This window comes from Linepithema humile, chromosome 3 (assembly GCF_040581485.1).
Source record: "Linepithema humile isolate Giens D197 chromosome 3, Lhum_UNIL_v1.0, whole genome shotgun sequence".
Classification (NCBI taxonomy): Eukaryota; Metazoa; Arthropoda; class Insecta; order Hymenoptera; family Formicidae; genus Linepithema; species Linepithema humile.
Genome location: NC_090130.1, coordinates 23,777,904 through 23,795,820, shown reverse-complemented (window position 1 = coordinate 23,795,820; position 17,917 = coordinate 23,777,904). Strand labels below are relative to the sequence as shown.

The 17,917-nt window shown below is 44.7% G+C and overlaps 1 protein-coding gene and 1 long non-coding RNA gene across 10 annotated transcripts in view; one reads left to right on the top strand and one right to left on the bottom strand.

Moving 5' to 3' along the window:
• The window catches only part of LOC105668806 (neural cell adhesion molecule 2-like), a 237,523-nt gene that overhangs the window by 27,772 nt on the left and 191,834 nt on the right, over positions 1–17,917 (bottom strand). For 7 of the 8 annotated variants that reach the window (XM_067351881.1, XM_067351879.1, XM_067351880.1 and 4 more), the window contains 3 exons: positions 7,690–7,819; positions 4,158–4,369; positions 3,319–3,636 (listed from right to left, as the gene is read on the bottom strand). In XM_067351881.1, coding sequence (XP_067207982.1) covers positions 3,319–3,636; positions 4,158–4,369; positions 7,690–7,733 — 574 coding nt within the window. In that variant the 5' untranslated portion in view covers positions 7,734–7,819. The remainder of the gene's footprint in view (positions 1–3,318; positions 3,637–4,157; positions 4,370–7,689; positions 7,820–17,917) is intronic. The other variant, XM_067351883.1, reaches the window with a different exon arrangement.
• Positions 1–17,917, top strand: part of LOC105668807 (uncharacterized) — a 328,884-nt gene that overhangs the window by 120,772 nt on the left and 190,195 nt on the right. The gene's annotated exons all lie outside the window — the stretch shown is intronic.

Below are 17,917 nucleotides of genomic sequence, written 5' to 3'. Positions count from 1 at the left end.
AATGCGCGCACGACCGGATGCAAATTAGCGCAATAGCAATTGGCAAGTCTAGCGAGCTAGCTACCACATTGATGCCGGCTTTAATTCCTAACAGCCGGCACGCGGCGCGAATCGTCGAACGCCACGCAGAAACGCTCGTTTGCTTGTTCATTTCACCTTTGCAAAAAATTTATGAACAAAGCGCATTTGCATGCTGCGATATGTGCAGACATACCGGACCGCTCCAAGAGCTTCCGTCACGCCAGCCGCGTCACGCATTTCGTGTGCCCGCTTACACTTATTTTTCACACGCCGATCGCATCGTGCTACAACAGCGCGATATTGCGAAATATCGTGAAATTATGAGATCGTGTCCTCGGTCTTTAATTTATAATATTACATAAAACTACGAAGAGCGAAAGTGACGCGGTGTAGGATAATTCGAAGGCATTTGATTTCTTACCAAAATTTCCACGTGATTTATGCAGCGGTAATTAAGAATAAATTGATACGCATTTGTGCACGCGGGAGCGCGCGTGGACACGCATGCTTATTATTATTTGTTTGAATTCGGCGCACATCGCGATGTATGAATTAATAGGCATCACCCGCGGGAGTGTACGAAATTATTCGCATGCGAGAGTACGCCCGTGTCTACTGTACTATTCGGTTATATATGGCTGGTAGGATCAGTTGTTTGCGAACTACCGTTCTGCATAACTATCGAGGGCTTTGCTGCTATTCCTTGGAATAAAAGTAGTCAGAAGCGTTCAGCGATTTGAAAGCAGAAGGAATAATAGCAAACTATGCATTTTTTTACGTGCAAATTATATAACGATGTTGATTTCTTGAAATGTAATAAAATTGTTTCGATCGTCAAAATAGATATTTCTAACATTGCATTTTTTAAAACATTATTCTATTTATTTGAGATGCAAAGGCTTATAATTTATTCACGGCCGAAAACATTTCATAGCTAATCAAAGATTAATTTTTAATTGTTTCTATTTGATATAATATAGTTTTTTATCACTATTAGCCGTGCTATTAAACAGTGTTGGCGTAGATTGCACATTTATAATTCGCGCAGGCAATCCTTTACGTAGAACATCCTTTGACGCATAAAGGATGGCGCATGCATGCATGCTACGTCAGAGCGGTGCGCCGTGCGTGTAACGCGCGATCGGTGAGATCAATCGGCCACGAATTAGCGCCTCTTGCCGCGCCGAGTATACTAATGCTTTTACGCGTGTTTACATTAACGTTATCGCCGCCGGTTCGAATAGTTTCTTCCCACCCTCGTCGGCTTTCCATTTCCCGCTCGTCTGGCGCGACGTTACTGGGTCATTACGAGTCGAACCCTCTCCAGCCGCCACTTACACGATATCTCAGCAGGCAGTGCGCCTTCTTACCAACGACGTGCCGCGCTCACTAACGCGCACTCATTCACCCATACGCGCAATTAACGCGCTCATAGACGCACACGCGTGCAAAAGTGGCGGAGGGAGGAGGTGCGGGGTTCTCGTCACATCTATCGACCGACACCGACAACGGCGCTCGAACACAGACGCAGTGTCGCACGCCAAGCGCTCACGGGGAAACACGAAATCGAAGCTGCGAGCCGGGAGGCACGCGATTCACTGATCCGTCTTGCGAGAGGCGTTACCGTTATCTTCATCGGCCAATCTCGGCCGGACGACTAATAGGTTCAGCACGTGAATACCTCGGCCCGGCTGTAGGACCACGTGAAAAGGCCTTCGGTGCATGTCCTACTGTGACCATTGCACCGATTCGCCAACGGCCCCGGCGACGCCTAAAGTTGGCAGTCGCGAAATAAGGAGAGGAACGATCCACATCGATCACCGCTACGGAATTGTTCTTGAGAATTCGTTCTCTTACACCGAATTTTATCGATAGAGACGCTGTTTGATACGTTTGATACTATATGCTTGTAAAAGCTGTAAGCCAGCGGATAAGAGATTTCTAACGCGGTAAGCGAGGCTTGTCGGAATGAATTATAATCCACATGCTTGCACTTGTGACTAGCGTATTAACGCGTTAAGGATCAGCGACTTCATTATGGGAGTAGCGACACATAACCGCTTCATAAATAGAAATAAACATTTATTCCGGAAGATATCATTCTTAGATAGGAAAATACGTGGAACTCTTGCTTAATCGTCCGTTTTTTTCTCTCTCTTTTGTGAAATGCGTCAGCTTGTCGGTAGTTCCACATTTACCTCAATGTTGTAAATGGAGAACTCTCGTACCTCGTTATGCACGCGATAATTGCGTACTTACATTAATGGTTACACGGAACTACGTATATGTGGCACTTTACATCCACCAGGAACGTTTAACGACTGAGCTATAGCGAAATATGAGAAAATGTAAACAATAATTTGTCTAACAGACAATAAATAATTTGCCCGACGCGAACAACAAATACGGATAATAAATTTCAAATTGCGTAAAATAGAAGTGCAATAAATATACAGAATACATTCACAATCGTCGAAAGTGAAATAAAATGTGAAAATGATTATAACAATTATTGGCGTACAAAACGTGTTTTTATACTTTAACTCTGTCTCATTAGGAAATATCGCGGAATTAACTCGTAAGGTGCTTAGAAACGACGCCAACAAATTTCAACTATGCTTTTTATAGCTTTGAGATAATTTTTTCCTCGGAGCAAATTGGGCTGGCTACGACAACTGCTTGATAGATTGCGATTCGCGTAAAAACATAATAGAAAAACTGCATTGCACGAGCGTGCAACATCGCGAAGATTGACAAACTGGGCCGCATAAGTAGAACATTTCACCATTCAGTACGGGTGTGCATTAAGGTAATCGGAGGTTCGTTTTAAGCATCACACCGAGCGCGCGAGAGGCCTTGGCTTTTTGCCCGAAGCGATCGACATGCTGACTCGGCACTAATTCGCGCTTACGACCTATTACACGATTGAGACCCTTCCGCTTTCTTGTTTATACATGAATATAAAATATTATCTCAAATGTGCCATTTATGTAAGCGCAATTATATCATCGCCTTCGGAATGCTAAGCGAAAATACACCGAGATCCATTTTCTACGCGACGCATTTCAGTCCGTTCGGTTAACACGTGCCATTATGGAAAGCAAATGTCGCGTCGTCATAACATTGCAAATTAGAATTATGTTGTTATGTCAACACGCGCAAATGTGATATTTAACGCCGCGCGAAATTGGGTCGTGCGAGAAACGAAAGGTAGAAACTAGCGGGGTGCAATCGTCGAAACTGCGCTGCAGCGAAAAGTAAAGCACGGCATACAAGTGAAAATTGTCGACGACTTACGATTCACGTTGAGGATGAGCAGTTTGGTTTGCGGTGGTATCAGGTTCGTGTTGCTGGCCTGACAGATCAGTCGCGCCTTGAGCTGCTGTCGCCCAATTTTCGCATACACCAGGTGGTTAACCGTTAACCCGTTCTCGGCGTTGTAGTGATAGGACTCGTCTATTACGGTGTTGTCGAGATACCACGTCAACTTCGGGAGCGGCTTGCCACCACGAACCTCGCAAATCAGATTCACGTCGCTCCCCTCGTTGTACGGCTCTTCGATGCCCCAAACATTCCTCGATGCCCCGTCCCGTATTATCGGCTTCGACGGAGGCACTGTGCGAACATCATGCGTCGTTAGAATCCAGCGCGGATATGTTAATCGATCGTTTGTCAAGCGGGCGACAGTCAGCGCGCGGGATGCGTAATGCGGTCGATGCGGCGAGATTCGACGGCAACTTTGCCGTTGTAGTTGAATTAACTGTTGTAATGGCCCCGAAACAGGTCGTAGTTATGAAGTATGGTGTATTAGCGCCGCAGCTTAGTTTGCGAAGTAAACCACTGCTGGGATTAATTTACATGCAGGAAAGTGTCGACTTCACAAGCCAACGCCCTCACCGCATCGAAAGCAAACGTATTCGAATCAAACGCGAAATACTCCACACATCGCGTGACAAATCGAACGACTGTATTTAGCGCTGAATTACACGTTCGTGAAAGCGGTTTCCGGATCGAAGGTGCTTCTTGCTCGACACTCGCCCACGATTAACCGCCACCCGCGGCCGTTCAAAAGAACCGGCTTTAATTGTTGCGCGATCGCCGGCTGATTGGGTTCGGGCAAGATACAATGCGCTCACCTATAATGGTCAAGTTCATCTTCTGCTTCCGCGTCGGCGAGTTCTTGAAGTCCACTCGGCACCGATAGATCCCTTCGTCCGTGCTCTGCAGCCGGTCGATGCTGAGGTAAGCCGGATTCGTCATCGTGGCGAAAAAAGCTCTTGGTCCCAGTGCGTTGGGCGACGACCAGCGTTGGCCGTCGGTGAATTGCCGTCTGCCGCGGACGTCAAAGCTATACAAAACAATCGATTTAGCAGTCCGCCCTCAGTGTACGGCTGTAATGATCGCGTTGTTCTGCGATTGTTGCGAGATATCAGTATTGTAAGCGCGTAATTAATATGTGTTATACATCATTAATCATCGGTGCTTGTTATCATATAATATAGAATTTTAGCGTTTTCCGTTAATAGGCAATATGGAACATCAGAACGATTTCCGGTAAAACGCATGTAATAAGAGTCAATTTATCGCGGGTAATTATTGCTCGTTATTCGTGTACCAAAAACTGTGCCAATTTAATTACATAATTTGCAATGTAATTGCAGTATGTCAATTGAAATAGCGCAGTGACGTTGTTATTAAAAGTTTGATATCATTCAATTAATTAAAGTTCATAGAAACGATAAATGTATATTTCTGGATACTTGTGATCAAAGGAAAATCATCGTTTCAAGATTTCTAGGCGGTTATAAAATGTCTATCGTGATGAAATTAGAATCAATTAATCAATTTGCAATTCAGCATGACTTAAATTTAACTTTTGATAAGATCATGCATTATTAAATTAAACGTTTGTGTAATATGCGAAATTGAAATTATTACATTTCCTTTCCTCATTTAATTAAAAAAGCAGAAGTTCAAATGTGAAATCGGACGGTGGAATCAAAAGGTTAAATTTGGAACATGAATCTCGTCGTTCGTTCCTCATCCCGTGGTTCAAGCGGATGTGTCGTTACCGTTGCGGAGCAGCGTTCGCTGAAGAATCGCTCGCGGAATCACGATCTGAGAATCCGGCAGTCTATGCGGAATCGCCTGGGAGCCATTCCCAGTGCGTGATTGCATATTAAGCATCCGCGGTGAGCGAGGACGAGAACAAAGGGAGACAGATTAGAGGGACGACTGGGGGATATATAAGAGGGCCCCCGCGCGAGGGACGGAAAGAAGAGATGTAACTCGCGCGGAGAAACAGAGAGAGAGAGACAGAGAGCGCCGGGCGAGCCCTCCACGGTTCCTCTCGCGGACGACTAAAAGTTAAATTGCGTTCCGCGACTGCACGGGAGTTCGGATTTTCGCTCGTGACTGAGTATTCCCAAAGCTATCCCGCCTTCACTCGCTTGCTTCCGCGGCATTGACGTTGAAATACGATTTAATTCTTCCACTTCGCACTTGCAGCGAACGAGGTGGGCGCTTCCGTGACGCGCCACCGACGCTGCCCACCCCGCCATCCTAGATAGAGCAGAGAGCGAGAGGGCAGTCCTCGAAGCGGTCGAGTACACGGAGAGAGAGACCCGTTTCGCCACGGCAGCGAGAACGACACGCGGATATAACACGTTCGACCGACTTACCCCGCGAGCGATAACCCTGAAAAGCGATTTTCCCATATCGGTCTTCCGACTTCGGCCCCCGTCGTTCATCGACGGCAGCGGAGCGACTCTCAAGATCGATCGGTCGCCTGCCTACTCACCCGGCTCGTCGATCACGACTTCGAGAGGCTGATTCGGTCGGGACTTTCCGGAAAGGCATCGCCTACGGGCGTTTCTTCGTTATCTCGGGAGATTGCAGCGTAGATGAACTCGTACTCGCTCTCTGTAGCGCGCGAAAACGATTTGCGCGCAAAATATCGCACCAAGTGGCACCGAACTAAAATGTCGAGTCGAATATAATAGATGCGTATCGCGTTTCGGTTCAACAAAGCGTTTGTGGAACAACTGGTGTTCGAGACGGACGTGTATTTTTGAAGAACACGGTACAATACAAACGTTAACAAAATTAATTTTTGATAAAAATAATAATAAACTTTCGACGGTTTATTGTCTCGAGCAACACTTGGGATCTCTGCGAGAAAATGCGTTTTTCACCGTCTTCTGTTTAGCTACTACTTTCTTCTACGAGCGAGCGCTGGCTAAGAAACCGATCACTTTAAAGTCTCACGCGAGGAAAGGAATTTACCAGGTCGCTTCGTCGAGTCTAAGTGTCTTGAAACTTTGCTGGGAGAGAAAGAGCGCAGAACGGAATTGAGTAGATTCGATTTTGCGAAGTGTTATCTATTAAGGTAAAATGCGAAGACCGCCCGAGAGATTGTAAATATTACAGAGCATTTTGTTCGAGGACGCTGAGTGCCCGATATTATTAGAGCAATATTAAAATTCATAGATCTAATTCGATCACGATCAAATATCCATATCATGAAGAATTCAGTCAATCGCTAGACTTATTTTAACGAAATGAAAATGTAATTCTAGAACATTATAGACGATATAAAATTTTCAATCGTTTTTGATTTCGTGAAAATTTGTGTCAAATTAACAAAATAAAAAATTAATATACACAGCGTAGTTAAAAAGAAATTAATTAAGCAGAAAGAGAGTAGGGAGCAATTCGTTTTCGAATGAATGATAGCCCGAGAATCTTGGCAAGATGACGTGTACATCACATGAATTACTCCTATCGCATGTAAGATATTGAATACACGTGCAAGGAAAGAGGACCTAGAAAAGGGCTATATGCGCGCGATCATACGACCGTGCAGTCTCGCAGTTTCTCCTTTCCTTAACTGTCTGGCGTACGTACGATAAGCGGGCGCGATGTCACGCAATAAATATTTTACTGCGAGAGGTCCCGCGAAGGGAAGAAGGGGCCGACACTGGAGGGAACGGCTGGCGGGGGGCCAAGAAGGGGGAGAAGAAACGCTTTAGTACGACGGCCGCCTTTAAATTTAAAGTTCCTCGTCGCGGCGAGGATTAAACTGACTTTACAACAAGCGACGATCCGCGTTCTCTCCCCCGCGCCAACCGGCTCCGCAGCCGCCCTCACTCCAGCACGATGCATCGCGCCGTCCCTTTGGCTCAGCTCCCTTCCCCTCCGCACATATCTTACACCTTATTACATTTCTTAAATATGACCCGCCGGATGGCCTTTCCGACCGCCTCCTTTTCTCTCCCCTCTCTCGCGCCCCTGCGACTCGGCGGCGGCGGCGGCGCGCCGGCCGCCATTCTATATGCAAAATTTCACGGGCCGCGGAAGCGAAACGGCGACCCGAGCGGCGAATGAACTTCACCGTGGAAAATAACGCGAGGAATTTCCGAGCTTGAGCCGTCTGACTCATTCCTTTTTGATTTCTCCGCGAAGGCGCGCTCGGATGCATATGGATGACTTTTGCGTTCGGAAAGGAGTTTTCTCGGTGCGCTTGTAAGGTAGAAGGAAAATATTTACGCACTCTCGTAAAGGAAATTTATATTTTACCGTACAAACAGACACGAGTTGGGAGAATTCGAATTTGTGGCGTTTTTGAAAAATCGACAGTTTTTCAATCGGAACTATCCGCAGTCTTACCTGTAAAATGGCTCACCCCTGCCTTCCTTGTACCAAAACACCATTCTGACTTCGTCGTTTTCAGCAGGACGAATGTCACAAGGGAGCTGCACCTTTTCCCCGACTACACCGTCAATGGCAACGATTGGTACTGCAACAGAGAGTAAATTACAACTTTCTCTCAATGTGCTTCAAATATATTTAGTATTTTAATTCGATCGATTCTAAATCGTCGCATAAATTGGAAACATTAAATTCCACAGTAAAATCACGAACGCGCAATTTTAGAAGAAACCACGCTCAACATGTCGTAAATTTTAAGATTGCCCCTCGCTTCTGGAAAGTAGAATATCAAACCGCTTAAACCGCAAGCGAATGCTATTAGCTACAATCAATCACTTCGAGCTTTTAACAAGCTACCTACACGAGACATATTGCAACGGTAGGTAAAACGTTGATATAATGCGGTTTTCGCTGACAAGAAAACGCCAGGATTAGGTCTCATTACACGAGAATTTAGCGACGATGTTACACGCCGATAGTTAAAGGCGAGCTCTTCTACCGCGAGCTCGAGATTCTATGTGATGAGGTAGACAGTGGTTAACGGTTTGATGTCGCTGCGGTTTTGTCTGCCCGATTAGATTTACATCCGCAGACGGGGTTATCGCGTTTTAATGAGCTGCCTCTCTCTCTCCTTTGACATGTTGCCGGCGCTATCTTTCCGCGACGGCGCGTTTCCCGACGTCTCATCGGACTTGTCGATCGCTTCGGGGAGTAGCGTGGTGCTTTTAAGAGCGATCGCTCCCAGGGATCCCATCGATCACCGCGCCGGTATTTCGTCGCCCGACATCCGATCGCAACATGGTCGGTCAATCTCAAAGTCCACGGATTTCCGTCCCGGGCTATAAAACGCCGATACTTTCACGGGGAACGGCGGAAGCGGAGCGAAAATGGTCGGGAAAACGGATCGCGTTCGCCGGTGACATGCTCAAAGGTGTGCGCAGTCAGTGTCTTTCGAAATCCGCGGAGATATTGCGTGAACGTGTGAAATGTTTGCCGAAGGGCGCTGAGCGGTCGCGCTCAGCGCTCTGAATCCGAAATTAGAATGCCAGCTGACTTTCGATGGAGCGATATCTGGCTCGATATGAGAGAGACGCGATAAGCAAACATACGCTGAGCCGTAGCTGCTCCCTCTGCACTTTCAGTAACGCTGACACTTGACGGTATCAAAGCACTTTTGATCCTGTATATTATCATTTGGGCAACGAGCTCTTAAACTTTTGCTACAATTCTTCGAAACGTTATTCAAATATAAACGCTTGCATAAGTATTTTTTTTTTAATTCTCTAGTTTTTATAAAAATATATTATCGTTTTTATATTCCAATTTTATAAGAAATGTAATAATGTAAATTTGTTTAAATTTAAATAGCGTTAAGTAACGTACAGATTAAAAGTCATTAAATAATTTATCCGTTCATTCAGCTTGATTATCCGGTTAACACAACGATGATTATAAATCGTACACAGTTTTGTCCAATCAAGATGCCTTTGTTATACGGCCATATCCTATAGTGAAGCGGGGCACATTCTTCCGATCTCATTTAATCCCAAGAGAGAAGTTTCGAAGCGAACCGGAAGGAAACTCGGAGAAGCTCCGCGGAAACTCCGCGAAGCGTCCGCAAGCGTGACAAGCGCCGCGCGTGAAACAATTTCATTTATCACAAGAAAAATAGCGGTTTAACTCCGCGAGTGGGCGTATCATACATTTTCCGCGAGTTCGAGGGGATGAGAGGGGCATCGAGCGGGGGCGAACGAGGCGGTGGAAAATGGAAGACACCGGAGGCGAGTCGTTCCTTCTTTGTCGTCGTAGCCAACGACGGGCGAGCGCACGAACACGAGTGTATTAGCGTGGATGGCGTCCGCAACGCTGAAGCCGTCACAGTCCCAGTTGTACAGTTTATTGCGCTCTCCGCGCTGCCAGCACTTAGAGAAAATACGGTCGGGGAGGGGGGAGGGGGGGAGGGACGACCGGGCGACGATACTGTGCACTTTAAACCGGGCGGTATTAAACAGCGCGGTTCCGAACAACTCACGTGTACACGTTGTTGTCGCGAAAAATTTGCATCGCCGATGAGGTTGCCAGCGATGCGCGGCGTCACGAGCACCGGGCGGGAAAATTATTACCGGCTAATTGGTGAACCCGGCGGAAATTGCCCGCAGCGCGCGGATAACCGGTACCGCCGTCGTATTAAAGTTCGCAGCGCTTGTCACTCGCGCATCGAGTGATACATATGATTGGACTCGTAAAGATAATTCCGAATGTTTTCCCCGGCATCGGCCGCGAGCGAACGCACCCGGCTCGTTGTGTTTGCGTAATGTCTCTTTCCCCAGCGAACAAATCTATCAACGTTTTTTGCGGTCTCTCCCTAATTTGTAATTCTCGTAATTCTTATTTTGACATATAATAACAATGCCAGTCGTAACGTATGCCGCTGGCGTTTCTTATTCCGTTGTTCTCACGGACACTCGACATGACACGACGGGGATACGTGAACGTGATGAGTTCCAAACGCCCACGTCGTTCCCGGTAAAGATTCGACGTAGGGAGTCGTCGCTGGGTTCATAAATAATCTCTCTACGTGGAAAACGAATCCATCAACGGTCATTCGTTTTAACTCAACGATTTGAGGCAACATCAAACGTACGCAAGCGCGCACTCTGGTCTTTCTCTCCCTTTACCGGGGCGGGGAAACCATAAATAAGTAATCTTCTGGTTTCCACGAATGCGCGGGAGGGCCCTGAATCTCGAAGATGATCGCCTTGGGTGAAACGCGCGCAGGATGCCACGTTTATTTTCCTTTTTATTGACGACGTAAATTTAACGGATTTTATTTTTTCCCTTTGCTCTCTCTCTCTCTCTCTCTCTCTCTCTCTCTCTTTCTCTTTTTCTCCTTCACGGTTCCGCTCACCATCGGGAAATGAAATACAGCGTTATTTCAACGGCGAAGCGTACGCAGCTATTTTTTCTCAACTGATAGCCGCCAATACTTTACCGAACGATGAGAGATTCTGAAAAGCCATATATTCACACACCTGCATCGAACGCGAAAAATGGTGTTAGTAAATTGCAGACGGTGTAATGTATTATGTAATGTACGATAAATGAATTGCCCCGCGATAATTTACAATATATGGTTCGAAATTTGTCCAACAATAATCGAATTTAAAGTAAGATCTAACAATTAATTTTAACGCTCAGTAATTTAATTATTATTACGAAAAAATTAATTTCAAATTTGTCGATGTGTATTTAAAAAGTACAGTTTGTTTGCGAAGCTTAAAAAACTTACGTTCGACCGAATAGACTTACAACATCGACTCGCATCTGTAACTAACTCATTTAGGATTTAAGATGTACAATTAACGGACTAAATCGGGCAGCTATTCGGGATACGAGTTTACGTTGTTTCTTTTTCCTCTCCTATTAGTCGGACGATAAAACGTACATTAACGTAAGCATACGTTTTAGACTCACAAAAAATGATTAGAGAAATAAGAATGATGCCTGGGGGAAAATTTCTCAAACGAGGCAGGATAATCTTTCAAATGACTTAACGTTACTTTTATATTACGTGAATGCTGTTCATTGATATAATGGATGACCGGTGAGTCTGATGTGCCGGCGAGGTAAGTCCGACGGAAATAACGCATACGAGACGTCAAAGCGAGGTTCGTGAAATGATGGAACAATTTTTTCGTCCTTGTCCTCGAGGCGTGTACGGTCACAATTTACATAAGCGAGCGACGTAATGGGAGGCATGCGAGGTTTTGATTGTACATTAAACATGCCCGCGCTATTAACAATAATAAGTCTTAACTCGACGCACGGAGATGCTCGGAACTGGATCGACACGGGACGGTGTCGAAAGGGACTTTCAATCGATATACGTGGGCCGCGCGACACGCATAGAAAATATATTTAAGACGCCCAACGGAGCGCAGACGTCAGAGTCATTTGTCATATTCGTAACTAGCAATGCGGATGAAGGCTCCAATTTACGTTGAGACGTGATCGGTCATATATCTACTACAGTGACGGCGATACTTCGGTGGTGCACTTAATTATTTTCTCGATAATAATATAATGGGCGACCGCATAAAAAATGTGCATTCTAATAAGCTCGCCGTTGTCGAGATCGAAATCATCAAGAAAAGTGCATGCGTAATGAAGTCGGTTATTACAATAATAAAAAATTCTCTAATCAACATCTCCGCGCAAAGTTTGGTAACAAGAGGAGTCGTTATTGTAACTCCGATGGGACGACAAAGTATTTGAGTAGAAAGAATAATTCATAATTTTATATAGTTCGTCGCCGCGCCGGGTAGATTATATGCGAAGTTTCGATTTTTAAAGTAGACCGTCTACTCCGTTTGAAGTACGCGTGGGGTTGCGGATAGAGAACTGGCCGTTCAAGTTGGTGCGACGAAGTAAGAATCGATAAAGCCAGTCGTTTGCCTAATAGACCCAACAATAAATCATCGTGCTCCCGAAACACAATCAAAGACTATTCAATAGTGAAATATGCAGGCCGAATTGGGTTTATTTATTAATCGCGTGCTTAATGCCTATTAATTATCGCAGCTATTACGTCGCGAATTTTGCTAATTATAACTTTTGCCAGTTGACTGCCGCACTTTTGAAAGAAATTAATGCATATCCGGCATCAATTTAATTTAATTATTTTATTTCAACAGGTTTGATTCAACTTATTAAAATTACTATCGAAAGAAACGCTTGCGATTCTAATAAAATAAAGATTGTGATCCATTAGACTTTAAATTGTAGTCAAAATCTAGAAATGTTTTTAATTTGTTTTCACAACTTTTTACAGTTTTAGTATTTACCGTCTGATTTCAGATGGTCAGTTTATTTAGTTTATTAGTACAAGACATTCTAAACGAGTACTTATTCCAACATGGAATTGTTTTTATTATACGATTTATCGCGGCGTATCCGATTATTACAATTTTTATGGACTGTGCTTGGTGGTTTCTGTCGCGAAAGCAGATTATATCATCAATTTGTCCTGGGTACTAAATAAAATCAATTTGCAAGGCAGCCTGACAACAAATTATTTATCAGCAACCTACTAAGCCGATGATAATCTGCTTATATATTCCGCTCGAAAAATAAATTTCGCTCTGCTTTTAGGCAATCGCGTGGAGTTTTACGATATTATTATTATAAGAATTTTACGTATAAATTGCAATGTGCAATAAAATTAATTTCTAAAAGTAAAAGTAAACTTAGTGAAAGGAAAACGGTATTACTGGTTGCGTAAATTATGTACTGTACCGATTTATAACTATGAAAATTTTAATTTAAGCTCCGAGAATTTAATTTAACATACAAAGGCCGGTTACGAGCGTAACCGTGCGCTATATTCGTTACTATCATTTGGCGAGCAAGGTGAATTATTAAATCGCATGAATATCTTGGCATTGTAGGTTGAAGTACATACATTTTTGCGTACGGTATCAGAGTTCCCGCTTTATGGGGTAATAAATGGTGCAATATAAAAACGCGTATAAGCTGTTTGCAGTAGTGCAGACGTTACGACTCGATGGGCAAAATGGATGCGCAAACAAAGAAGTTCCATTTTGCCGTTCGCGCACATATCCAACGGATATGTAGATCATCGTAAAAATTCATAGCGCTAAAGAGCGCTCTCGCCCGCCCGCATATTTACGCAGAACGTATTTTAAAAATCATTGTAACCAGAGAGAACGCCGACGGCGCGTTCGGTCGCCGTAAGAAATCTTGAATTTTCTTCCGCAGAGTGGGATGCTTTAAACTCCTCTTTACGACGCTCTATAGTCGCATCACGATCCCTGCGTCTGTTTCCTCTGCGAGTAACAGCTTTCGCATAGAACAGAACAGTTCTGTAGCGGAGCTTTACAGTTCTCGAGTTCCGCCGGAGACATTAATCTCTCTTATGAGTTACGGGACGTATGTATATACATACATATACATGTATATTCACAGGCTTTACAATCGGTATCACGATCGTGTCTTAAAATTCTATCCGAATCGCAAAGTGGTAGGCGCGATAAGAAACGAATCGTTACAGAAGCGAAATAATTAAAGCGTTTTTACCGCTTGCGTTTTGTACAGATATGTTTTACTCGCTGTACAATGGAATTCTGTTATCGCGTTACTAGACCGCGAGAAAAGTCATAAATATGTCCTCTTACTTTGTATTATTTCTGGCTTTCCTTTTCTCCAGCGAGCTGTGTGCTTCAGTAAGCCAATTGGGATGCGTTTGTTTTACAATATTGATTTGATATACGTCCATTACGTTTCATTTCGAATAATATTCTTATTGCGCAAAACATAGCATTTAAAAGAAGATTGCATAGGTATTTTCAGTATGTAATATTTTTTTTCTCCTATAAAATAGTGATCAAACCGACAATCAAATAATGTTTTTTTTTTTTTTTCCTTTTACGATCTTTTCATGCTTTTACTTTTTTTCTTTTTTTCCATGACTGACAGCCTTCACACGGCGCAGCTCGCGATATGATTTTATGGTCCTCTTGTGGTACTAAGTAGCGAAAAAAATAATCTCGATCGCGGGAGTAATGACTTGCATGTCGGTCGACCTGGTTCCACTGCTTTAGTCCGACGATTACGAACGTCGTGCATTAAAGTCAAGTGCTGGCACACCATATCGCATCATATCCAGGCGCTCTTTGAAATATCGGATATCGGAATACCGAAATATTTTCCACGAAGGCGTGACTTTGCGGAATCTGTAATCCCCGGGATCCGTGCGATGTGTGAATTATATATCGCTTCTATTGCGCAAAAGCCGTAATGTTTTGTCCATTGACCACATGCTATAAGGTTCTGAGCGCGTTTGTATCGAAAATACGCGAGTAGGATGAAATCGTGACTGCGGCGGTAAGCAGCAAAAAAAAAAAAAGAAAAAGAAACATGATTCTAAAATAAATGAGTCGGGCGTCTCGGTGTGCTTATTCGCGATATTCCTAGTATACTCTTTAGCGCGCGGGATTATAATTTTCAGTCATTGATGTCGTTAGGCCAGTCATTTCTCCGATCGAAACGCAAGAAGAAAAATAAACAGTCGCGCGATCTCAATTATTGCACTAAACCTTCGTAGGACGGCGAGTAATTTGCCAGGGTCTAATGTCGGGTCTCGTCGTTTCCCACCTTATGATTTATAGATTACTAAATAATCGTCGTCACACGCACACGCGAATACACGCACGCAATTACGATGGTGCGTCTGGCGATGAGGACGCACTTGTATCGCCGGAATTACAATCTTTGATGTAAGAGCGTATCGACCGGCGAGACGCGCGTGCACACGCGTTTCCGAGCATGCCCTTCCGAGATCGGAGCGGAGAAAAATAAATACAAACTGCGGTGGGTGCAATTACCGCAACCGCCGCACCGGGCATCCCGCAATTATCGAGAATCTCGATGCTCGTTACGCGAAGCGGGAAAAGGTGAAATCACTTTGTTGGCTGCGGCGCGATGGAGAGAAGTCGCAGGTAATAATTACGGATCGGCGGCGAACAAAGCAAGGAAAAAAAAAAAAATTTACGAAATAACGTTCCATTCGCGAAACAGCCGCGACCGGGCTATTTCGCGACTTCTCGCGCGTAAGGGATTCCGCTCGGCGAATTGCGGTGAATGCGCGCGAATACGACTGTTTTGCTCGGCGTTAAAAAAGTCGGATGCAAGCGCCGATAATTGTGTAAGTATGGTGCAATGTGGCATTGGTATGAATTTACGAAGTAATCAGTTATATGGAATATAACGAAAGAGAAAAACTCCGTCCCGCATAAAAATTGATACGACCAAATAAAGCTGTGCGAAAGGTTGAAATTGCGATATAAATTACGGCGTTACATTTGTTTGCGGATAAAAGCGAGCGCCGAGCGCGCTGTGGAATTATCGTGAATCCGAGATATATTATGCAGCAACCATGGAGTTTGAAATTGGTTACCCCGGCGAGTAAAATCGACTGCGAATAAAACCTTACGACGGCAATTCGTGCGCGCTCGCGCACCACAATACGCATGCACCGTCGCTGAAAGTCGAAACCACAGCGGGCGCGCGCTACGTTTTAGCGGAGAGAATGAAAAGACGGCGGCAGAGTTTCGTTCGGGAAAGCGCGCGCAGTTTCTGCGCCGCCCATTTAAAATTACGGCGAAAGTGCAGCGCCGAGCCCCGACGCTTTCCAATTTTCGCGCGGAGCTCAAGAACGTGCTAAACGACTATGGCGCGGAGCTTCATCGGTCGGCGGCATCATCCCGTCCTCGTGCTCTCCCTCTTCACCTCCGTCCCCCTGGCCCACAATCTTTTTTTCGTGTTTCTATTTTTCCCAGACACAGAGTATGTGCCGCGGAGCATGAAAGCCGTGTGCGGAATAGCATTTGGTGTCTACCCTCGCAGGTTTTAACGGGCAGTCCCGTATGCCAGACGCGTGCCAAGTTTTCCCCGTTCACCTCCTCGCGTCCTTTTTCCTCAACGTACGAGTGTGTGTGTGTATGTGTGTCTCTCTGACCCTCGAGAGGAAGAATCCGCGGAAACAGGCAGCTCCTATTTTCGCACCGTCCGCCCGGCGCTACCGCAGCTTGCCACCCTTCCCGTCTCTTGAACGGCGGCGATATCTCGCCTATCCGGCCGGCATCCGCGGCCACTTTCGAACTCGGTGCGCCGTGTGCGTCCGTCCGTCTTCTACTTTTCTTTATTTTTCACGTCTGCCCGACGTCTGCCCACCTTTTCCGCGTTGACACGTTTCGCCGTTCGTTTCCGGGAGCTCGCGACTACGAACGATATTCCTAGCGCGCGAGACATCGGACACCGCGGGGATCCCGTTGCCAGCCCAGCATTTCCTCGTATTTTCGGGAGATGCGGTCGAGCCGAATGCTCTTCGTCTGCGAATATAATGCTTCTCACGTTATTTCGCGCGGCACCACGTAATGCATTTCATCGCCTTCCGCAGAAGTTTTGAAACTATTCCTTCGTAGGCACGAAAGTGTAATCATTATATTTGTTTGCTTTTAATCTGAATAACAGAGACTAAAAGGACTTAATGAGGTCTGGTTAATTTGTTTCATCAGAATAAAGAAGGATCGTGTAAAAAATATGATTATATGAAACATGCAGTAAAAGATATGAAATATGTGTATAAAATGTCTATATAGGTCACATTGTCAGCTGTGTAACATTAAATTTATTTTTTTAAAACAGAAATATGTGGGTCGTTCATGCAATATAAACTACGCGAACAATGCTGTTGGCATTAAAACAACATGACAAAGGAATGTTAGTTTGTTTCATTTGGACGACCCATTTATTTCTATTTTGTGAAACAGATATTCAAAATATATATTTTTATACATTTTGAAGATTGCAAGTACATTGATCGTTACCGATACCTTTGCGAATCTCGGTACGGAATTCACGACGGCAAAATCTTTATATTTTTTTTCAATGCTCTTTGGCTTCTGCTGTTTTTTTAATGCAGAGTCTCCTTTTGCTCACAAAGTTAAAGAAATATTTTATGAAGGATCTTGTGTCACATAGCACACACTTTGACGAATTATTTACGAATCAGTGCGGCTGGATACACTTCGGTATTAATAATATGACACAATTACGAAAAAAGCGAGGGCGGCGTACTCGGGACGCATCAGACAGCAACTTCTGTAGTCGACTAACTCGGGATGAAAATAAGCGCCACGGGCATTATATGAAAGCACAAGAACATGTCTGGCGAATTTTTTGTTTAGCCGAACCTTCCAACTGAGCTTTAAAGCTGCTGCAGCTCTCCCGTGGACATTGTTCTACAGAAACCCGCTTACCCGGGGAGGAGAAGACAGATTTGAGTGCTCCTTCGATAAAGTTCCAGACCGTTCTTTGTATCCTGTTACTTATTTACTCCCGTTAAAAGAATCGTCTCCGGCCGAGGGAAAAGGGCTGCAGGGAATCGGGGAAAGAAGGTTTCCACGAGCGTATTGGCAAGCTTTAAGGATCTTTTCAAGCGAGCGCTATCCTAAATGCATACCATGGTCTCGGATGCTGCGTTATCTCGTATTCGGCAATACACCGTTATTTACCCATCCGAAAGAATTTTCCAATACGGCAGCAGGCACTGATGAGTTATTGTGCTCAACGGCGAGTATCACGGCGCATATTGCGAATATTTATT